The sequence below is a fragment of the Diabrotica virgifera genome, chromosome 5 (genome assembly GCF_917563875.1).
Source record: "Diabrotica virgifera virgifera chromosome 5, PGI_DIABVI_V3a".
Classification (NCBI taxonomy): Eukaryota; Metazoa; Arthropoda; class Insecta; order Coleoptera; family Chrysomelidae; genus Diabrotica; species Diabrotica virgifera.
The window spans coordinates 146830094-146855953 of record NC_065447.1 but is presented as its reverse complement, the minus strand read 5'-3'; the positions used below and the strand labels follow the sequence as shown (position 1 = coordinate 146855953).

At 33.0% G+C, this 25860-nt stretch overlaps 1 protein-coding gene across 1 annotated transcript in view; it reads left to right on the top strand.

Moving 5' to 3' along the window:
- Positions 1-22522, top strand: part of LOC126884492 (upstream stimulatory factor) — a 39008-nt gene extending 16486 nt beyond the window's left edge. Inside the window, exons 3-4 of the mRNA XM_050650425.1 lie at positions 3369-3631; positions 9179-22522. Coding sequence (XP_050506382.1) covers positions 3369-3631; positions 9179-9538 — 623 coding nt within the window. The 3' untranslated portion in view covers positions 9539-22522. The remainder of the gene's footprint in view (positions 1-3368; positions 3632-9178) is intronic.
- Positions 22523-25860: the final 3338 nt, after the last annotated feature.

Below are 25860 nucleotides of genomic sequence, written 5' to 3'. Positions count from 1 at the left end.
CTATTTTTGAGTAAGTGTGCAAAAAAATCTAATCGAAATAGTTCCGCTAACGGGGGCGACGATACAGTTGGACTATAGCGCTAATTGTTAATAACTAAAAGTAACAGCTTTGTAATAAAATAGTGACAAAAATCTCTTCATGACGTTGAAGAAGGTGTTTGAATGTTGATATTGTCACTTTTTGAATTTCATAATAATCATTTTTAATCGAGTTATGAAGCCTTGAAAATGGCCATTTTCGCATTTTTCAAATTTTTAATCGCGTATAACTCGACAACAGTCAATTTTAGAGAAAAATGACAAGAGACCTTTTTTGTTCAGAATGACCCAAATTATCTAAAAAAAAATTGTTGGAAATAAAAAAATTATTTTTGTGAATTTGTTTAAAAAAAATTGTTTAAAAAATTTTTCGACCACGGCACCCTTTGGATATGTTATAAAGACCTCTTTTTGAGTAAGTTTGTGCAAAAAAATCGAATCGAAATAGTTCCGCTAACGGGGGCGACGATACAGTTGGACTATACCGCTAATTGTTAATAACTAAAAATAACAGCTTTGTAATAAAAAAGTGACAAAAATCTCTTCAGGACGTTGAAGAAGGTATTTAAATCTTGATTTCGTCACTTTTTGAATTTCATAATAATCATTTTTAATCGAGTTATGAAGCCTCGAAAATGGCCATTTTCGCATTTTTCAAATTTTTAATCGCGTATAACTCGACAACAGTCAATTTTAGAGAAAAATGACAGGAGACCTTTTTTGCTCAGAATGACCCAAATTATCTAAAAAAAAATTTTGGAAATAAAAAAATTATTTTTGTGGATTTGTTTAAAAAAAATGTTTAAAAAATTTTTCGACCACGGCACCGCCCGGCACCCTGTGGATATGTTATAAGGACCTCTTTTTGAGTAAGTTTGTGCAAAAAAATCGAATCGGAATAATTATGCTAGCGGGGGCGACGATACTGCCCGGTCTATATGTATGTTGCTGCCTTTTACAATACATGTATACATACAATACAATGAGTAACATACAATTTCTTGAAACTAACATACATTTTGATTAGTTATTCATGAACTTTTTGTCATCTTATTTTTGCTTCCATGTCGGCACCACACTTCGCTATGTGTTATTTGTTATGCGCCTTATTCGGCCGCATAGGACGAAGTGTGGAGGGTTCATTCGTCTGTTCGCACGCATAATGCATAAGCACGAATAGCAAATACGCATATTTGACCAGTTGTAGGTTTTGACACGCTTCAAAGGACAAATATTTGGGAGCATTCAGCGTAGCCGCATAACAAATAACACATAGCGACGTGCGGTACCGGCATCATATTATGAATGGTGATCTGTGCTGTTCCAAGCTTTTTTGTATCTTGTTGCTAGTGGCAGATTGTCAGCCTATCTTGTAATTATGTAATATCTGTATAATGTGCTTGTTGGTTTCTGTCAATCATTCCATCCAGTACTATGTTAACACATTGCGTGCCACGCTTTAATCGGGATACTACTCTCAGGGGCCATTGATATCCACGGCCATGAAAGTTAGTCATACGTGTATATCCAAAATGAGCGACGTGGCCCCTGGCAAAATATCTGTGTCTCTACAAGAATGTGATATACGATAGTAGATTTGTCTTGCGATAGTGGCGCCATCGGGCGGAGAGGCGGAAGTACTTATCGGACCACCCACAACCACGCTTATTAGACTTTATTACGGTTGTCTTGTCCGACGGTGGTGGGGAGACTTATATTTTTGACTTTACGTCACAAGAGTTTACATTCCCATATTTTTAAATTATTTTCGATCATTGAATGTGTGTTATTGTGTATATATGTGCATTATTTGTGTTATTATGAAATAATAAGACAAATAGTACACATTTTATCTTATACCGGGTGGTGAATCGTAAAAAATGCCATAGGAAACTCAATGTAAAATTCTGAATTGTTAATTCCTGCTTCCCTAATTATTCTACTCAAAAGTCATGAGAGAATACTTGTAGAGAATTAAAATCTGTATTAAAATCAAAAGTTAAAATTGTTCTACGATTTAAATGCATTCCAAAATTTTGAAAAATATGATACATTTGCCACAATAGATATGCGTGTAAAAGTAAGGCCACACGTTACTATTTAACTGACAGTGCTCACACCATTGACTGAATAAAAAATCTTTATTATTAATCCTTTCTCCGCAACTGAGGGTATCTTATCAACTGTATTGTTTTTAAACAATAGATGATAAAATAAAAATATTGACAGTTCAAAAATGTGAACATTATTGCATTGTGTGTGGCCTAAGTTTGGGCTGAAAACTAAAATGTATTACATTTTTACAAAATTTTGGAATAGGTTAATTCGTAGAACAATTTTAACAGTTGTGTTCAATGCAGATTTCAATCCTCTTCAAATAGTTTCTAATGTCTTTTGATGTAAAATAATTATTAGGGAAGCTGGAATTCAACAGTTCAGAATTTTACATTGAGTTAATGCAAAACTTTGACGCATGTCAAAATTCTCAATGTGTTTTAATTGTATTCATATTTTTCGAATCCTGAGAAAACTAATAAATATTTTTGAAAAATTTAAACTCAGAATGAAAGACTACATTATTACCGAGGGCTGAAAATCCCTGAAAACTTCTATAATGTTTATTTTAATAAATTACAGGGCTGAAAATAAAAGAGAAGTGTGATATTTAATTTCAAATATTTCATTCAATAGAATCTGCTTGTTTATTCTAAGGGGCTTTCCGGCCTCGGTAATAATGTAATCTTGCATCCTGCGTTTAAATTTTTCTAAAATACTTGGTTTTCTCAGGATTCGAAAAAAATCATATTACGATTCAAATGACAGTAAACTCTCGTGATGTAATCTCACCCTTAATGTTCATTGGTTAGTCGATTTAGGCAACCGTAGTAATGTCTAAGAACCGTGACCCACAACAGGAGTATTAATCTTCTTTTTCTTCTTCTTATACCTGTTGTAGATCTGTCGATCTATTAATTCCGACGTTGTAGTATTTCTTGAGAGGTAGACTGCCAGCTATCTATCCATTTTTTTGGTGGTCTCCCCGTTGGACGCTTGTCAGCTGGTGTTCCTTGTACCGCATTTCTCGGTAGTCTGTGCTCCTCCATTCTTTTTACATTACTGAACCATTCTCTTCTTCTTTGCCTACCCCATCTTACTACATCTTGCACGCCACATTGTCCCCTGATGATGTTGTTTCGTATTCTATCCCTTCTTGTCTTCCCTGCTATTGCCTTTAGTGTCTTCATTTCGGCTGTTCGTAGCATGGTTTTGGTTTTATTGGTATTAATCACAAAGATTAATTGAATTAGTTACTATGTTTTATATTTTAGGAAATATGTTTACATACAGAGTTCTCCAAGTGGATGATTCAGCAGTTGAAACTACGCCACATCTTGTTGCAACTACGGGGGCTTTTAATAATCCAGTTCCTCAAGTAATAGGTAGCAATGTGAATGGACAACTTTACCTCATAGGCAATGCTAATGAAATGTTTGCTACACAAAGTGGAACTAGAGCAATAGCTCCTCGAACTACCATTGTTGACACAGCCAACAATACTGTTGTTTCTAGCATCAATACCAGCATTAAAAGGGTAATATAACTATTAAGAAACTGTCATATACACAATATCTAGGAATAATTTTGTTGTATGAACCTTATGGTGCATGTTTAATACACTGACCCTTTAAGAATACTTCACTACACTAAAATACCTTTAAGAATGTCGCTGTAATAATGTTGTTGCTAGACAGGTAAATTGTCATTGTATACCAGGTGTACCAATCAAACTGTGTTTTTTCTCAAAGTTCGCAAGAGCCTGTGGAATATTCTAGCAGTTATACAATACTTAAATAAAAACCCAACTATAGCCTCAGGTTTTCTCGACATTTTGTTTTTTAATTAATTCGCTTATGTTGGATAATAATAAAGTTAGGTACTTTAACAACTAGCCATATAACAACATATCCTCATTTTCTGCTAGTTTAATAAACAAGTCTAAATTAGGCTATGAGAAATTAACAATTTGATAAATTTAAAATTGTTAACAGTCAAAAAGTATCTGGTTTGTTGTGAAAATTACTTATTTATTTATTTTTTTTACGGGCAAGCCCAATTCTATAAAAATACATTACATTTTTTAATTGAACATAAAGTGTTACATAAATACACATAGTATACAGATAAAAACAATAACATAATATAATATAAAAAACAGACATACAGAAAAATATAAATATAATATAGAAGTAAATATGTAATAAGAATTAATATCATAAAAAAATGTGACTGGCTGAATGACATAAAGTCCATGCCATTAAAAAAATATATCATAAAAACAGGTTAACAAATTATAGATTACAGACGTTTCACTCAAATATTGATCTTATGTAAATTTCTTTTAAAATGACTGATGGAGTTGTCGAACAGTTGTAAATTGAAAAGGGAGTTTGCTAAATTCAAGACTCTGGGTACGAACGAAAAAAGTGAATAATTAAACCTATGGAATGGTACATCAAATGTTCGCACTTGTCTAGTGGTGCGAGGTGGCACAAACAGTGCGATCTTATTAAGTAGTTGAGAACAACTGCATATACCATTTAAGATCTTGAATAATAGCAAAAGGTCCCTTTGTTTTCTCCGGCTTGCAAGAGAGGGGACCTGCAGTTGATGCTGCCATACAGTGTAATCTTGATAGGTATGAAGCTTAAAAGCAATGTAACGGAAGAAACTATTTTGGACTAGTTCAAGTTTCCTAATGTAGACCAAGTAGTGTGGGTACCACACTGAAGAACAATACTTGAGGTGAGACCTGACCAAGGAGAAGTAAAGAACTCTAATACTGGATACGTCTGTAAAATCACGAGTTGTTCTTTTTACAAAACCCAGCATTTTCATAGATGTTTGAATGACATTGATAATGTGAGTATTGAAATAAAGAAAATTTTCCAGTGTAATCCCCAAGTCCTTGATTTTATTTAGTGTTGAGCAATTGGCCATCAATGTAATAGTTTGATAATATTGGGTGGTGAGTACGGTTAAAATTAATTACATGACATTTGCTGGAATTAAGGTTCATACCGTTAAGTGAACACCATGCAGAGAGTTTAGTCAGTTCTAGTTGCAATATGGCAGCATCATAATGATTTTTTATAACTTTAAAGCACTTCAAGTCATCAGCAAATAGCAAGGCGTTACAATCGTGAAAACAGTTGGTAATATCATTAATAAATATATTATAATGGACCCCTGTGGTACACCTGACTTAACTGAAAAAGTTTGTGAGTAAAAGTGGTTCACTCGGACCTGTTGAAATCTTTCAGTTAAATAACTCTGTAACCACTGCAACAAAGGCCCACTTATGCCATAGGAGCTAAGCTTTCGAATCAGGAGTTCATGATTTACTCTGTCAAAGGCCTTGGAAAAGTCAGTATAAATTGAATCAACTTGAAGTCCCTCTTCCAAGGCTTCAGACAGAAAATCATCATAGGTCAACAAACTCAGTTCAGCAGACTTACCTGTAGTAAAACCAAATTGCTGAGAGTTTAGGATCCCGGAGCTATCGAAGGTGAGGAAATCAGTAATAATACTTTCAAAAACCTTTGGTATAACACTAAGAATAGATATAGGGCGGTCATTACTAATATTAGATTTATTACCAGATTTGTATATTGGTGTGACATAAGAAAGTTTCCAAAAGTCTGGAAACTGACCTACATCCAAAGATTTATTAAATATATGAAACAAAGGTCGCGATAGTATAAAACTGAATTCCCTAAGAAAATTAGGTGGTATACCATCAGGCCCAGGACCCTTGTTGACACTTAATGATGAAAGCTTTTCGTAAATTTTGGAAATCTGGATACGATATGATGAGATATTGAGTTTAGACTGAATATGGTCAACATTGCAATTTAAAGTAATATCACTATAAACCGATGAAAAGTAATCTGCAAATAAGTTGGCAATATCATTGCCACATGAAGCTACAGAGTCATTCAGGGTCATTGAGTCAGGTATACAATTGTTTTCACGCTTGCTACCTACAAATTTCCAAAAATGCCTTGCGTTATTATAAAACGTTCGTAATTGTGATAACAACATTTAGATAGATGTTTACAATTTGTTCTCAGATGACAAAATGCAGCATAGCTTGCAGGAGTCTTTAATATTTTATAAATTTTATGAGCTTTTATTTTTTCATTTAACAATTACTTAAGCTCAGAAGAATACCAACAAGGAAATTTCTTAGTATTAAAATATTTAACTGGAGTGAAATGTTCAATAAGAGAGTAAATAATGTCATAAAACATAGCAATCATCTCGGAAAGATCTCTACCACGAAACAGGTTATCCCATTCTATAAATTCTAGATATTGGTGAATTGCTGGAAAGTTTGCGTTACGGAAATCATAATAATATTCCTTACCAGAAATTGACGTATCAAAAACATTAAGCTGCAATGATGTTAACAGAGGAGGATGATGAGAGTCAGGTGAAACCAGAGCATCGTCAGCTTCAGAAATGACAAGCTCTTCTGGGGCCAGGATAAGATCCAGAATAACACCCCTGCTATTAAATATAAAATTACATTGAAAAAGATTATGATAAGCACACATATTTGAAACAACCTCAATGGCATCAACTACAGCTGGCGGTGATGAAGTTTGTGAGGTTGCAGAAGAGCAATAATCTTCAACTCTCCACCTAGCTGAGGGGAGATTATAGTCACCAAATAAGTGAAATTTCAGGGATGAAAATGGCTCACTTAGAAGCATCAGTTGGTCAGCATGAACTTGATAGGTGTAGGCTGGAGATTGAGGTGGAATGTATAGAGCTCCCAGAATAAGTTTACCATGGAACCGTACAAACAGCTGTTCAATTAGTAAATTTATTATTTAAAGTTTCAATTAAGTCCGTATTTTTTTGTTGTTTGGCGGAAATGGAATATGGAAGCTACAAGGAATTCGACCAGCGATGAGTGTGTTCAAGCAGTGACCTTACATAGCGAAGGACTTAGCTACTACGCTATCGGTCGGAGGTTGGGAGTTTCACATAGAGAAATGAACGACTACAGCAGACGTTCCGGACAAGGTAGACCTCGAGTTACTACGGTGGGTCAAGAATATTTTATTAGAGTATGCGCTTTAGAGAACGATTTACCACGTCAAGGAATCTTTTAATGGAACTCATAGACGGAGAGGCAGCGCTGAAGAACCTCTTTGAATTTACTAAAGCTAAATTTTTCATAGTTGATTACTGTGATTGTGTAGAGAAACATACTGCGGTCGGTCAAGCGAAACATACGGGTAGAAGTGAGAGGGTATCAAAGTTGCTTTCCTACGAAGGTAATTAAATCCATTTACTAAGGCTGAAAATCAGTACACACATTCTAAATTGAATATAAATAAAAGTTATTATAGTCGGTCAGCTGTATGACCGGACGGAGCCGGTCGGTCGGCCCCAATAAATGTACAGTGTTATTCACTATATTTTGACCCCCTTGTAAACTGCTTTATTTACAGAATTAGAAAAAAATGTAAAATACAAAAGTTATTTGATTTTTTAATTATGATTTTTAGACATATATATATCGTACTAGTGACGTCGTCCATCTGGTCGTGATGACGTAATCGACTATTTTTTAAATGAGAATAGGGGTCGTGTGCTAGCTCATTTGAAAGGTTATTCAATTCTCTATACAGTACTATAAACATTAAGATCATTATTTATACAGGGTGTCCAAAAAAATTTTTGAATTATTTAAACAATTTGTTTATATTAATGTTTTTTAATTAATGTTTATATTACTGAATAGGGAATTGAAGAACCCTTCAAACGAGCTAGCACTCGACCCCTATTCCCATTTAAAAAAAGTCGATTACGTCATCACGCCCAAATGGATGACGTCACTAGTACGATATATATGTCAAAAAATCATAATTTAAAAATCGAATAACTTTTGTATTTTACATTTTTTTCTAATTCTGTAAATAAAGCAGTTTACAAGGGGGTCAAAATATAGTGAATAACCCTGTACATTCACTGGGGCCGACCGACCGGCTCTGTCCCGTCATACAGCTGACCGACTATAATAACTTTTATTTATATTTAATTTAGAATGTGTGTACTGATTTTCAGCCTTAGTAAATGGATTTAATTACCTTCGTAGGAAAGAAACTTTTATACCCTCTCAATAACCCCTGTTCTACGTTTCGCTTGACCGACCGCAGTATGTTTCTCTACACAATCACAGTAATCAACTGTGAAAAATCTAGCTTTAGTAAATTCAAAGAGATTTTTCATCGCTGCCTCTTGGAGTATCAGTGCGGTTTATAATATCCAACCAAGCGTTCATACCGTTAGGAGACGTCTTGTAGCACATGACTTGCGTATTCAAAGATCAGCTATAGGCTAAACGCATTTACGCCAACGCTAGATTGCAATTTGCCGGAGCACACGTAAACTGGAATAACGACGACTGGGAAAACGTTCTGTTTACAGATGAATCCAGATTTTGCCTCTATAGTTCCGATCGACATTTAAAAACCAAAAAAAAAACCTCTAAAAACAAGTTTTTCGGATTTATCAAGAGGGCGCATCTGGAAAATTTTGAAAAACCCTATTAATATATTTTTAAAAATACCCTAAAACCCTAAAAAAATAGACCTGCAGCCATCTTCAAAAAAAGTTATACACATTTTTTAAAAAACAAAATAAAAATACATTTGGAGTTTGTGTATACTCAGGTCTATAAAAAATATAGACATGTTTTGTAAAAGCCTCAACTATGCCTGTGAATGTTTTGAAATTTTTAAATCAATTGCATCCCATCTAAAAGAAGAAAGAGGAACGTTTTTGGGGGTTGTGGGGAAGGGGGTAGAGGGTTAAAATTTAGCTGAACCTTATTTTTTAATTACACAGAACGTAAAAAAATTTAAAAAATTGAATTCTGGGAATGATGGCGTTTGCCTTAACGGGGGTACCCTTTATCTACAATTCTGACTGAATTGTTTATTTTAAACTTGATTTTCTTGCTTCTACTAGTATCTAATTTTACTTATTTTAATTTGTGTTTTCGGTAAACATTCTGATGCTAATTTAAAACCTGGGATATTTATTCGCAATAAATATATTTTAGAGAGATGAACGACGACGAGCAACTCACAACGAAGTGGAACGAAGACGTCGTGACAAAATCAACAATTGGATAACGAAACTAGCGACAATAATTCCCGAGAATTGCGTTGGCGAGACTCGAGCCAACGGCCATTACGACGGCCAATCAAAAGGTGGTATTCTAGCCAAGGCTTGTGATTACATTATGGACCTCAAAACTATGGTAGAAAAATATGAAAATTTGTCACGACAGCATAACGAACTTCTAAGTGCATTGGAGATGGTTAATAGTAAAAATTCATCTTTAGAGAGAGAAAATAAAGAACTTAAAGCTATTTTGAAAAAGAATAGCATTCTCTACGTACCTAATGATCTTTCTTAGTGTTGTTATGTTTTTAAATTTTGTTATTTTAAGAGTACATATTGTGAAAGCACGGCGAGGTCACATTTCGGTTTTTTAGCACGACTATATTATAACTTGTACGTATATTATCATTCAGAAGTATGAAATCAAAAATAATTGAACTGATATTAACCATACTGACCAAATTTTTAGCAGCTGGTTTTTATAGTGATAATTAAAGTTGTTGACTAATTTTCGTAACTTTGTTTAAAATTTGTGATGGTATTTAATTCTTGAAAAACTTGAAAAGTTAAGTCTGGTTACTATAACATTTCAAATAAGCTCATTTAAAACGAATCAAATGAAAATAAGGTTGAAATTTAGGTCTGCCCCCATCACCAAGTTGCGCGTATTTAGAATTATAGTGCTACATATTATGTACCGGGTGTCCCAATAAGAATGGCTCTCGGCCATATCTCAGGAACCGTTTATAGTACAGCTTTGGGAAAAAAATTATAACAAAAGTGGCCTCGAGAAAAGCCCGGAAATTATTTTCATAATTGTAAGTCCACCGCTAGAGGGCGTAATTGAATATCAAAAATGTAAAAATCAAAATTTTACAAAATTTACATAATGAAAGGGCACTGAAAATCCGATCATCGTATTCTTCGCAAAATTCTGCGAATATTTGATTTCACAAGTGCAACTCTACCTTTGCAAATAAGAGCTGGGGGTGAGTGGGAACCTTGTTATGAAAAAATGGCTGTAAGTCCGGTTCTGCTAAATCGATTTTTGCAAACTTGGTCTCGTTGAAAACACATCTTTTTCGTCAATGTAAGAGTTATAATTACGAAACAGCCTAATAAGTAATATGTCAGATAGGGGGCGCTATTTTATGTTTTTCAGAAATCTAGTTTTCTTTGGAAAATATTAAATACAAGTATGCACTTTTAACCCTGTATTACAAAATTAGACCAAATTAGCAACAGAATATCGAAAACCGCATGTCGATACCTTTTTTATACCTCGAGATATCTTAAGAAACGTATAAATTGTAAGCAAACTGATAATGTCACCGGTAAGCGAAGTTAAGGAAATCAAAGTGAAAACAGGTAGTGTGCTAAGGGAACAAATTACAGCGGGGAACTTGCGGAGTGCCGACAGAAGTGAATATTTCTCATAGATTCAATTATATTCGGTTGGATTCCATTCGATTGGATTTAATTTTATTTATTATAATTGTGCTTATAATTTAATATATTTAAAATATACCCAATTTAATACATAATATATATGGTTTGTCAAACGTAGGAAAGAGGTTGAAAATCTTACAATCACCGAAATTTTTAAACTTTTTGCTACGTTTGACAAACTGTACTAGTGATTTTACCCGTTAATTTTAGAATTAACAAACTTTCAAAAGAAGTTTTACTTCAAATTTGATAGTGAATTTAATTATTATTATATAAAATAAATAGGATGTTTAAAAATATAATTTGAGGATAAGTAGGTTGAAAGGAATAATGTAATCAACAAATTTAAAAAGGTCACTTTTGTATAACGGGCTCCCCTTTAATGAGAATATCTAATAATAAATTAAATCTTCCATGCATTATTTACGTTTAAAATTTACACGAAGTATTTACTATACTTCATCAGTAATTAAATTTTTAAATTAAAAAATATCGGTTACTTTATTAAGAAAAATAATTTAAATCTTTATGTATCTTTATATCTTATTAATCCTAATTTTAACGGGTAAAATCACTAGTATATAATATTATGTATTAAATTAGGTATATATTATATATTTATATTTAATTATAGGCATAATATATATTAAATAAAATTAAATCTAATCGAATGGAATCGAATTGAATCAAACGAATATAATCGAATCTATAATAAGTATTCATTTCTGTCGGCATTCCGCAAGTGCCACGCTCTACTTTTTTCTACAGCACACTACTTGTTTCCACTTTGATTTCCGTAACTTCGTTTACAGGAGACATCATCAGTTATGTTTAAAAATTAGCACGTTTCTTAAGATATCTCATATCTCGAGATACAAAAAAGGTTTCGACATGCGGTTTTCGCTACTCTGTTGCTAATTTGGTCTAATTTTGCAATACAGGATTAAAAATGCATACTTGTATTTAATATTTTCTAAAGAAAACTAGATTTCCGAAAAACATAAAATAGCGCCCCCTAGCTGGTATATTACTTATTAATCTGTTTCGTAATTATTTCTCTTACATTGACGAAAAAGATCTGTTTTCAACGAGACCAAGTTTGCAAAAATCGATGTAGCAGAACCGGACTTACAGCCATTTTTTCATAACAAGGTTCCCACTCACCCCCACCTCTTATTTGAAAAGATAGACTTAAACTTGCGAAATAAACTATGCGCAGGATTTTATAAAGAATACGATGATCGGATTTCCAGTGCCCTTTCATTGGGTAAATTTTGTAAAATTTTGATTTTTTAATTTTTGATATTCAGTTACGCCCTCTAGCGGTGGGCTTACAATTATGAAAATAATTTCCAGGCTTTTCCCGAGGCAACTTTTGTTATAATTTTTTTTTTCCAAAGCTGTACTATAAACGGTTCCTGAGATATAGCCGAGAGCCATTCTTATTGGGACACCCGGTACATATGTACAATAACATAAAAAAAGCTTTGTTGTGTTCGTAATACCCATATATAAAGGCGTGTCATTTCTAAATCAATCAGGTGCAGGTGTAAATACCACATAACTTTAACAACTTCATCTTTCTCTAACAGTATCTTCTGTCTATTACCCTATTTATTTATAAGATTGACCCGCTTCAAGCACTGCCTTCTCGTGGCTTCTTCTTCTTAAAGTTTCATCTCCTATCGGAGGTTGGATATCATAATGGCTATGGTCACTTTGTTGGCTGCTGCTCTGAACAGTTGTAATGAACTACAGTTAAACCATTCTCTAAGGTTCCTCAGCCAGGAGATGCGTCTTCTTCATATGCTTCTTCTTCCTTGGATCCTTCTTTGCATAATAACTCTCAGCAACTCATATTTTTCTCCTCTGGTAATGTGACCCAAATATTCCAGTTTTCTTGTTTTTATACTGTTCATAATTTCTAACTCCTTATTTAAACGTCGTAGCACTTCAACATTGGTAATCCTTTAAACCCACTGAATTTTCAATATTCTTCTGTAACACCACATTTCGAACGTTTCTATTTATTTTTCTTATGTGTTGTCTCTTCAATGTCCAAGCTTCCATTCCGTATAGTAATATAGAAAATATGTAGCATCTTAGAGCCCTCAATCTGAGAGGCAATTGAAGGTCTTTGTTTGTAAGCAGTGTCTTCATTTTTATAAATTCTTGTCTTGCAGTTTCAATTCGCACTTTAATTTCTTTGCTTTGGTCATTTTTGTCATCAACCCAGGTTCCCAGATATTTTTATGTCTTTAATTTTTCTATTTGGGTTTGCTCTAATATTAACCTTTCATTTCCATGTTGTGTTTTTGAGACAATCATAAATTTAGTTTTTTCTTGTTTATTTTGAGTCCATATCGAATGCAATAATCGTTAATTCTATTTAACAATTCTTGTAGCGATGCCAGGGTGTCTGTCATTATAACGGTGTCATCAGCGAATCTTATGTTATTTAAAATCCATAAGGAAAAATTTCCTGTAACTGGCTGTATACCATTAATTACAAAAATTGAAGAAAATCTTCTGTGTAAAAGGTATATTTATTTAAAACCCCAATAAAGGGCTACATTAAAAACAGAACGTTTTCGCTCTAAAGAGAGCATCATCAGTGTTCTAAGCAAGCTCTACATGCTAAGCCACCAAAAATCATGGGTTAAAACCCTTAAAACGCCGACCAAAAGTCTTATATTGGCGTGTTATATATTAAACCCTGGCGATGGGTGAAATTTAAACAAGATATACCTCAAAGCATCATATGTCTATACCACGTGTATGTGGGTGGTTGAGTTGATTTCTCTTTGTGAAGACTCATATTCCGACGTTCATGATCAGTACGGTGTCTTTGGGCTTTTTCTAATGCCATTATGATTGACTAGGAATGCCATTTTAGACCTTTAATACAGTGGTTTTCCGTTCCCTTCCGTATCCTTAAGCCGTTGACCCACTTCACTGGTTCATCCGCCTTTAGGGTCAATTTCTTGACCCTAGGACAAAAAAGTGCCCTACCACTTACCAACTCATCCGCCCGAAGCCGTTGGTCAATAAGTGGGGGATTGCTTATACCGGCAATCATTCGGTGAATTTTTGTGGCATTAAGTTTTTATATGCTTTACCATCACTACCAAGATATGATCATAAGCTTAACAAGTAGGGTGTAGAAGAAATTTTCTTTTGATAAGTTGGTAGACTCGCTGACACATCTGATGCGTATAACATTGTTTTTATTTCTTTCAGTTTTAAATATTCTGTTTACTAATTCAGGTTCCCTATTTTGTCAGTTTGGTTTTATAGAATAATTTGTGGTATTTTTCTGATTCATTGCTGGCATATTTATTGACAGGTAGATTATCGACTATCCATCTCTTCAGTGATCTTATGCATGCTTTTGTCAACTGGTTTTCTCTAGAACAATTTTAGTCTGTCTTTCTCCTTTTTTGTCGTGTTATGACTTAATGCCTTAATATGATTGACGCCATCTTTGTCTTCATCATATTACTAACTACATCTTGTATTCCATATTACGTTCTCGTATGTCTGTTCTAGTTTTACCTTATCATCACCATTATCAATCGGCCCTGATTTGTCCATTGTTTTTGTTTTAAAACAAACCAATTAAAACCATTAGACCAGAAAATCTGACACGATTTTCTGTGGGCATCTCGGTAGGTTCTATGTACGTACTAGGACGGTCCGAGAAGTACTTAGCCTTCAAAAGAAAAACAAAAATTTTGGAAATGTGATGATTAATTTCTGAACGTAATCTCCATTCAGCTTGATACACTTGACCCGGCGATTCTCTACCTTCTTTAATCCGTCTGAAAAATACGTGTTCTCGATGTCTGCAAAGTAGGTTTCCTTGGCGCTAATAAACTCCTCATTCGACTTAAATTTCTGCCAGGCGAGTGACTTTTTCAAGTTTGGAAACAAAAAGAAGTCGTACAGTGCCAAATCTGGAGAATACGGTGGATGGGACAGCAGTTCGTACCCCAATTTGGCCATGGATACGGCGGAGGTGTGAGCCGGTGCGTTGTTATGGTGGAAGAGTACTTTTTTCTTCCCCAATTGGGGTTGTTTTGTCTGCAATTCAAAAACAAGTCAAAATGGTTCTAAAATTATCGTTAAAGAATTTCTAAACAGTTGGTTGTACTGTGATAACGTAGAAAATTGTCATTGACCGCGTTCAAGTTTAAAAGAAAATAATGTATAATATGTGTTGTATTATATGTTTAGTAAACAGTGCGGCAGATCTGTCTTTCTGAATAATTGCTGTTCCTTGATTTTTATTAGGTCTTATAGTTTAACCTTCAATATTGTGGATAATAATATAATTATTGTATATAGCATACATCTGTTTGGTAGTTGCCATTGGTAATTTAAATTTGTTTTTTGTATCATTGATTACAAATTACTAAAACTACGCCATCATTGATTTTAGAATTGTGGTACTCGAAGATTTTATAGTTTGGTAACTAAAGTGCTCATCAAAAGTTAGCGATAAAGAATATTATGCTCATTTTCATAGGTGATTTTTTCGTGAACTGATTAACGGTTTCTGCTAATTTATTATTTAGATTTTTCTTTAGTATTTACTCAGTTGTGCAAAGGTTTACTCAATTTTTTTTGTACTTATGCCGGGTGGAAGAAAAAAAAAAGAATGTGTGTGTGTACTTTGTACGCACGTAAGAAGTTATACTTCTATTATATGATTTCAACGAAATAAATATACTTTCAACAGGTTATTTGTATTTTATTTAAAGATTAAACTAATTTTTACTTACTACTTTCCAAAAAATTTTAGTAAAACAATACCAAAAATAAAAAAAAAATAGAAAACACACAGATTCGATCCGGGAACCTCTCGATCTCCGGTCACACGCTCCATCACTGAGCTATACTCCCTTTGCTGGATTTCTCATATATACTGACAAATTTAATAGACCAAGTGAAGTATACAAAAATACTTTAAATATACTTATGTACTATTATTATAAAATATCTTATTCCCGAGGAAGACAAATCCAAAGACACAAAAATTATAATAAATATATTTACTAAAAACACTAATAATATATTCTTTTCACGCACACTTTATTTGCGCTACATAAAGATGTAGCGACTAATACCATACTGTCGGTGTGCGCATGCGCCAGGGAATGTAAAAATTCACCCTCGTACCTAAAGAAGTATAACTTCAAAAATGTTTTTCGTATATTAAGTTTGAGACGCGCTGTAGGGAAGACGAGGTATAAATGTTAGAATACATCGGAATCGCATTGTAGTCTTATTGGACGTTGAGCATTTTGTTTTTTGAATGTCCCTGGTATATTTAGAAACAAAGAAAATAGACGGTTTTGTAATTTGACATGTGTTTTAACCGAAACAAAAGTTTGAGAAACCTAGTAGGGAGGTTGTAGGAAGGAAAAGGCACAAAGGTGCCTTTCCCATTCTATTTTTTTAATTTCTCTCATATCTTTAATAACACAGAAACTGTACGCTTTTATTCTTTAATATTTGTTTTAACTGACGACATGCGATCAGTGAGGAGGCCATATCTTATCATATCACTAAGATTAAATTATTCCCTACCTATAGTGCGAAAGGAACAGAGTGTCCAAAGAGAAAAAATCTATGTAATGTACTTCTCGCTATTTAAAGACCCTCCACCTTGACACCAAATCCGTTTTCACCCCAAAACATCACAGAGCCTCCATTAAACAATCTCGTCTCTCGTATGTTGCGCTATGCATACCGCTTACCTGGTTGACCAATAACTCATAGGTGTCGATTAGAACTGTTTACCTTATGTGATTTTCTGTTTTAAAAGTTTTGTTAACTGTTATTTTTTATTGTTAATTTAGTTTTGTTTCAGATAAAACACATATTAAAGAGTAAAACCATCTATTTTCATTGTTTATCAGGGTCATTCAAAAAACAAAATGTTCACAAAACATAAGACTACATACAATACGATTCCGATGTATACTCAGGTTTATACCTCGTCCTCCCTATAGGGGGTCTCAAACTTAACATAAGTCAAACATTTCTTTTCTTCCACCTGGTATAAGTACAAAAAATAAGTTTGAGTAAACCTTTGCACAACTGTGTAGGTACTGAAGGAAAATCAAAAATAATTTTAAAAAAATAGCGGAATCCGTTAATTTGTTGACGAAAAGATCAACTAGGAAAATGAGCATAATTTTCTATACCCCTAACTTTTGACGAGCAGTTTATTTTTAAGTGATTGGGGGTTTTGTTAGTATGACGAGTGTTTGGAAAAATAATGGAATTTGGTCTACACATTTTTGTATGTCATGAGCGCATTGCATTTCATACTTATGAATTATATTTGGAACCGATTTAAAGAAATTTTTTAGAAAAATTATCGAAAATTATTTTTAGCAGAGAGATTAGATTAATTATTATTTTTTAAATTTTAATGAGTTGAAAATATACTTGTACATTCACAATGTAGTTATATATTCTTTAGGAAACGTTTATTTGTTTAAAAAGAAATTGTGGTTCTATCGATTACAAATTATTTTAATGCACTAGTCAATAATTAAATTCACAGGAATTTATTTAATTAATTTGAGGATATAATTAATTTCTTGATAATATGATACCTAAACAAAATTCATTATGTTAAACTAATTTTAAAATATTGCTAATTAATATTATTTTCATTTTGTTCTCTGAATTTAGGGTATAAATTGCGATTTTATAAGAATGTTCAATAATTTTTAAGGCATTAGTTACGTTTTTTGCAACGTTCATCCTCTTAGCGTAATTGTTTTTGTTTTCTTCATAAGTTGTTTTTATGTTAGTTTTAATGTTAGCATTCTAGCTTCTTATGTAGTTTGGTATGAGGATTTTTGTAATTGTCTTTTAACTACTTTTTAATCATATGGGGGAGCGATTATATAATATATACTTTTACTTTTGCTAATTTCTTGTTTTTTACGTTTTGATTTTAGGTAAATGTCCCTTTTTATCTTTGCACACATATCCCTCTATGTTTAAGTCATCATTTCCTTCATATCTTTAGCACATCGTCGATGAAGTACTGATGATTTATGTCAAGCGATTTTCACATCTTTTTTCTTCCATGCAGTTATTGTGTTCATTCCAATCTTTTCTTTTAATATTCAGTTATTCATGTCTTTGATCATAAACCGGTATGTTTTATTTTCTTTTCTTTATTTATCTAAGAATGTCTTTCTAATTATTCTACAAAGTATATTTATTTAATTGATGGATTCGACCGTTACTTGATTTCATTTTATCTAACAATAAAACACTGAAAACTTTTGTTTTCAATACTTTCACAAAATTTATTACAAATTAATGTCACTTCAGCTGTTTCGGCAGAGTGCCTGTCTCAAGTGATTTATTTTACTATGTCTTTACTGCATTTTAAAGTCTCTAAATGAATAGGTTGAGGAGTGGGGAGCTGTTCGTCTCAAGTTGGTCATTCAGAATTATACTTAGATATAAACTTTAAAACTTTAAAATGTAACATCACATAGTAAAATAAATCGCTTGAGAAAGGTGGTGTGAGTTTGTATTCTAACCCCAACAGTGGTGAAAAGGGTTTAATTATTACATTTTGCCTAATTGGACATAGGTGAATATTTTAGGACCACGCGCATATGTTCCAAAGCAATAGAGTCCTTTGATATTAACAAACTAGTGAACTTTTTGGGCGAATGGTTCTGAGAATTTATTTGGTCGGGTTTTATAGTTATTAATTAACACGAAATAAAGGGTTGTGCACACGTGAAATAAAAGTGATAAGCGACAAAAACATTTATTAACAACGAGTTTGACAAATAAGCGGCTTAACGATAACTTGTCTAACCCGTTGTCCTAGCTGAACGACAAACGCGACACGACGCGAAAATATCAAGTAATGGTTGTATTTGTGTGTGGCCTACGTTTTCGGGTTAATCAGTCTACGACAAGACGCGACGAAGTGCGATCCTTTTTTTTGTTCGCGACGAGACACGACGCACGCAGTATGACATATCTTAAAGTCAGTAACAGCATCTCTTCAACAGAAATTGGTTTTTGAAAATTATTTATTGGCAGTTCAAACTGGGTTTAACAGCTGCAATAATATAATCGAAAGTATACTCTTTAAACCAACGTGGATTATTTCTTAATTTCGAATATAAATGATGCAATTCTCCAAATTTATTTTGCTCTAAATATTTATATGATATTTGTTGTCTTTCTTCTTCGTTTATGGAATTTTTTTAGAGCTAAGTATTTAGAATATGAATGTTCTAGTAACACTGCCGTACACTCCCCATACTGAAGAATAGGAATGAATTGACATCGTCACGTTTGTCCTAGGTTGAGCGATGGAAGGCGACGCGATGCGACGCTACATAAGCCACACGTCGTGTGAAGTACTGGTCGCATCGTATCGCATCGCAGCGCGTCGCGTCGTTTTCCGTCGCTCGCCTAGGACAACGGGTTAGTAGCGAAAGAGAGAGAAAGAGTCTATTATACAAATTTCCGTGTTGACAATTAGCGAGAGGGGTAATTATTGCGAGAGCGTAATGGATTTTCACGACGAAAAGATGAGCACACACTTAACACCTCGCCTTAGAGAGGCTGGCGAGAAACTGGTTAGTTTTTATTCTAAAACTGCAATATTTTGTTTAAGGGTAATAATGTCACTTAACAAGAGCGTATCCATGGCATCCACACATGTTTATACCCTTGCGACCACCGAAGACGCCAAAGCAGCAACCATATGTCCGTTATCTTTTGTGTCCTAACACAACACTTACAAACAAAATTCTTAAATCTTACTAGCCAATGGTACCGATTGTCCCAACAAATTTAAAAGCGATATTTGTACATAAATGCCAACCAATTTAACTGTTGTTTTCACAACAAAAGGCACTCTGCCGAAATAGGTGTAATGACATTAATTTGTAATAAATTTTGTGAAAGTATTGAAAACAAAAGTTTTCAGTGTTTTATTGTTAGGTATATTTATTTCTGTTGTTTCCACTAGTCGTTCTATTTTAGATATTTTATGGTCTAGTTTCTGCATTATAAATAATGTTATGAGGGGTCTCTTGTAAATTATTGATTTGGTAATTTCATTTATTATTAATTTATTACGGAACTTATTATGTTCAAAGATTTAGTTGTTCAATTTATTCTATTAAATTGGTATAAGGGCCGTTGCAGATCGTTTTTGTTGCCCCACTACTATCTCTGCATCATCATTAATTGCCGGGATAGTAATATGTTAATATCGTTTTATACCATTTTATATCCTTTTATTTGCCCTACTTATTATTCATTTCCACAATTAAAAAATGCGGTCTTACTCCTGCTAAATAAAAAATTGTTCAATCAGATACTTGGGGTATCAAAAAGGTTCACCTCTAGGGGTCCTGTAAGTAGATGACCTGATATGATGTATAGTGTCACTCACAGTCTCTAGCGGATGTGGACGTCAAAGGCAGTTTTTATATGGTCGTCTAAAGACGAGACTATGTTCTATGCATTTCTTTAGAAGGCTCTTCGAACTGACACCCCAGTTGATAGTATTATAGGTATCATCTTTACACTTTCCAATTTCTACTGTCTCTTTATTATACCTCAATGTATCTATACTTAGCGCTTTTTTATTCTATTTAAAGCGATTTTGGTAAGATTATTGTTGTTAGATATTGCCATATCAATAAGGGTCGTTTGTCTAATTAGTTTGTTGACTAGTATGGGATCAGGTCCAAGCGCAGTAGTTAGTCTGTGAGCATAGTAAGGTCCAGTACACCTTGTAGTGGCCTTCTCAAGCATATTGGGACATATTTATTAAAAGACAGATGGTTCACTTGGAGAAGTTTGAGTTTGTGAGCTAGTTATTAATGAAATATATTTTCTACTGGCAACTCCAATAAGATGTTGGGCTATAAACTTAGTTATTTTCGGGACCCTCTTTTTCGGGAAACATCTTTTCTGATATCTTTCAATAGTTCAACACTATATTGTCGACATTGTCGTGACTGACATTTATATATCGCCCATGAAGGGTATTCTCTCTCTCCATCCATATGCGTGTTTTTCTTCGTCAAATGCGCGCATATCCATACCTTAAGGGGTTACATAGGTCTTGCGGGTAAAAAAAGTGACTTTAAAAAAAATTGTATCTCGAAAACTAAAAATTATTTTTATTTATAACTGAAACATGTAAAAGTATAGTTCTTAAGGTACTCTGAAAAAAATTTTCAGCCAAAAATATTCATTTTTGTAGAGTTGACTGCAATTTTTCGACAACAGCCCTTTTTTGCGGTGGGCAGCATAACTAAGTCCAGTCTCATCTGAAATCAAAAAATCAAAAAGTTTCTTGTAGTTTATATCTCTGGCTAGTGAATGAACGAAGGAATTTGAAAAAAAAATGAAATTTGAAGATTTTACATAAGTTTAAACACATTTACGACCCCAATTTTTCTCATTTTTTTCAAAAATGATCATTTTTAAAGTAGTTTTTTTTATAAAACAAAAACAACTTCACCTAATAAAAATTCCTTCGTTCATTCACTAGCCAGAGGTATAAACTACAAGAAACTTTTTGATTTCAGATGAGGCTGGACTTAGTTGTACTGCCCACCGCAAAAAAGGGCTGTTATCGAAAAATTGCAGTCAACTCTACAAAAATGAATATTTTTGGCTGACAATTTTTTTGAGAGTACCTTAAGTACTATACTTTTACATGTTCCAATTATAAATAAAAATAATTTTTAGTTTTCGAGATAAAATTTTTTTTTAAAGTCACTTTTTTTACCCGCAAGACCTATGTAACCCCTTAAAACAAGAGTGTTAAGGCGCGTATTCATTAGGTTGGTGCTCCGTGCTTCGTGTAACTGCTCCAATGGATACGGCATGTGCTTCTCTACATATAAACCGCCACCGGTGGGGTGGGCGCCAACGTATCCACTATGTGGAGCAGTTACGCGGAGCACCAATACAATACCAAATGAACTGCTTCGAGTTTTTCAATCGAAAACCGTATAATGAAAAGAAAAATAACTCTAACAATAAGATTTATTTATTTATTTAGTTTATGACAATAAATTGTAATATAAAACATTATATTAATGTCGATCTATACATAGATCGATAACGTTGAGATGATTATTTGTTTTGCGCATGAACGCCATGGAAGGCATACGACGACTGTTCCGTTGAAAAACTATCTCATTTTCAATTTTTATATCTCCTGTTACGGTTTAAATTTTGTAAGTCTATCCTACCATTTTATGTATTTTCTGTTATGCTCTCTACAGTCAACTTAACATTTTTCTGACTTAGCCCAAATAATTTGTTATATGGTGCAATAATTCTCGTTCTCTCCATCTCTGTTAATTTATTTTTATATATTTTACATTTAAATGAATTTATCGTTTTCTCTAAGTTCATTTATTTTCTAAATGGTACTGTGTAATATATAAGTGACAATGTTTTGTTGTACGTCACTTCTATTCCTGAAAATAGTACAATTTAGAAATATTTCATACGAATAATTTATTTAGTAATGTGAATGCTACAAATAAGTATTTTGTATTTGTGATCATAGGACTTTTAATACTAGTAAAATTGTGATTTATTTGAAAAAATATCGAAAATAATACTAGTGGCCTTTCGTAGCTTTTTTTACGAATAGTTATGTTTGTATATTTTTTATTTTTTACTTTATTATAAAAGTAATGTACAGATATTCACTGCATATTTTTTTAGGTTTTTAGTTCAGTGGTTATTTAAACTTAAAAACTGTTGTAAATAAATGAATATGAAAGTATAAGTACCTTTTTATTTCTTAAATATACAGAGTGAGTTTTACGTATGGAACGCCTCATTTATCTCGGAAACGGCTTGCACGATTTTTATAAATTATGGTAGATTAGTAGTGTCTTCTAATGCAGCCGATATTATAGTGGTATTTACATTGTTGTCAGATCTTCCGTTTTTTTTTTGTAAATCTAATGAACTTTCTTATTTCAATTGGAACACCCTATATATTTTTTGCGTTTTAAAGTCCTTTATAATTCTGATTATTTTCCATGTAATATTCATCATCATCATCATTGGCGTTACAACTCTTCGTGAGTCTTTGCCGCGTTTACTGTTGCCTTCCATGTTTGTCGGTCCTGTGCCACTAATTCCCATTGTCGCACTCCCATTTTCTCTAGATCTTCTTTAACTGCATCTTTGCACCTTTTTCTAGGCCGCCCTACAGACCTTCTTCCATCTGGCCTTTCCCAGAACACATTGCTTATAAGGCGATTGTCGTTACGGCGTATCACATGCCCTGTCCATCTGAATCTATTAGCCTTTATATATATGGCTAGATTTTTTTTTCCGAATAGAGACTAGCTCGTTATTGTATCTGCGCCTCCATTCGTTTGACACCCTGTCTCTGCAAGGGCCATATATATGTATTTCAAGGGCCACATATATGTAATTAAAAGGGCACATGTCATATGCCCTATACCTAAATGCCATAATTTCGGAAGTATTGCTACATTTATATTAAAAAAAAATTTAAAACAAAATATAAAAATCTATTTTTTGGCCCGGACAGACAATATTTTAGGTTGTTTGGATCATTAGGTACAAAAAAGGTCTTTTATAATTTTTCTCTGAAATTGATCGTTTTCGAGTTATGCAATTTAAAACCTTATTTTATCAGTTCTCGATAAGAATTCTTATTTTAAACCATTGTTTTTAGTTGTTAATGCAGTCCGATCGCCCAACAATTAAAAAACAATGTTTTAAAATAAAACATGCCAAAAATTATTATGGGGAGCTTATAGAAGAAGGTTTGAACTTAAATTTAGTGACTTCGTAATTTCAAAAATAATATTTTTACTTGTGTTTTTGAGCCTTGAAAATCGCCACTTTTCAGTTTTAAACTGTTTTGTAACTCGAAAACGATCGACGTTAAAGAAAAATTACAAGACTTTTTTTGTTCCCAATAATCCAAACGACCTAGTCCGCCAGGGCCGAAAAAATTGATTTTTATAATTTGTTTTAAATTTTTTTTTAAATAAATGGAGCAATAACTCTGAAATTACGGCATTAGATAGAGGGAATATTACATGAAAAATGTTGTGTTCAATTTAAAATAAGAAAGTTCTAAGTATTTTCAGAAAAACGGAAGATCTGACAACAATGTAAATACCAACATAATATCAAATAATATCGACCGCATCACCCTTAAAACCCTTACTCACTACAACCTATAAAAATTGTGCAAGCCGTTTCCGAGATAATTGAGGCGTTCCATACATAAAACTCACTCTGTATGTAATCATCATCGGACTCATAACCTACATACGTGTCCACATCTACATCATTGGAAGCTGAAGAAGTGAACATGTAAGACTTAACATTGGATCGAATACTATGGTTTCAAATGGGAGAAATAGAGAATATATCGCTGGTACCTTAGGCTACTGATTATATTCAAAATAAGATAGCTAAAAGGAACTACAACGTTAACGGGGTTTTATTATTTCATATGGCCAATGGACATCTATATATGAAAAAACTGCTCAGTGCTACCATTTAAAGGGGTGCGTTTTTGAGAAATGGGTGAATTAGTCCCTGGGCGCAGGTTACATTAGTGTGACTTCTATGCACTTTTGGTACAAACATATCTACATAAAAGTTGTTCCTGTTAAATTTCCTATCTAAATATTACTTTTTAAAGTCAATGATACTTTTTTTACAAAAATATATTCAAAAGAAAAAGCACAAAGAAACCCAAAAGAAAGAAATTTTGTTTTTTGTTCCATAACTTTTGTCCACGAGGATATAGGTATAGACACTGCTTTACAGAAAAAAAACCTATATATTTCTTCTTTAAAATGTTGTTTAGTAGAGGTAATTAGGATTTATAGTTTTCGAAATATGATTTTTCAAAGTTCGCCAATCACAGCATGTTTTGGGTAATTTTCCGTTATTTCGCAAATATTGTTCTGTAACTTTTTTCTACGTAACTTTAGGTATACCTATGCAATGGTACACGTAATAGGAATAGAAATCAATTACCTTTAAAATGGTCTACTGTATAACGTTGTACGACTTTTTTTTAAAGAGATTATGGTTTTTCAAGGTTTTATACTTTTAACGATTTTTATAATATAATATAAAAATAAAATAATATTATTATATAATATATTAGATATTATATTATATATAGTATATACAGTGCTAGTCAAAAGTCCGTACCCCCCCTCGTATCTTTTGAACGGTTATACTTATAATAGTGAAATTAGGAGGGAGGAAATAAACGGATGTAGGCTTCTTAACCAATCATGACAGGTGACGTAATAGTGACAGATGACGTTACAGCGCCACTATGACAGATAATTTTAAATGGGACCTTATGGCAAGTGATACCTCGTTTGAAAGGTATTGAAAATACCTATTCAGTCATACTAATTTTGTTTGAGTTTAAGCTCATTTTGATGAATAAATGAAATAATATAAAATTGTAGTTTCGCATTTAATTAATAAAAATTCAAACCTCCGCCTATGATTACTTGTCAAAAAGGTTGACGTTGACGTAAAAACTACTAGAGAACTGAAAAGCGTCAACTTTTTTGACAAAAAAACCATAGGCGGACATTTGAATTTTTATTAGTTAAATACGAAACTACAATGTTATATTTATTTAATTTATTCACCAAAATCAAAATCGACTTAAACCCAAAAAAATTAGTATGACTGGATAGGTATTTTCAATACCTTTCAAACGAGGTATCACTTGCCATAAGGTCCCATTTAAAATTATCTGTCATAGTGGCGCTGTAACGTCATCTGTCACTATTACGTCACCTGTCATGACTAGTTAAGAAGCCTATATCCGTTTATTTCCTCCCTCCAAATTCCACTATTATAAGTATAACCGTTCAAAAGATACGAGGGGGGGTACGGACTTTTGACTAGCACTGTATAATATTATATTATATATTATATAATACGTAATATAAAAAAATATTATTTTTTACATTTTTTAAGATTATTTTTGAAATTTCTCATTATAACTTTTTTTTCTTGTACATGGATATACTATATATTGCTCAATGAATAAAGAGGGCTTACTTTCTGTTCTTTAAAATGGTGTATCATCTA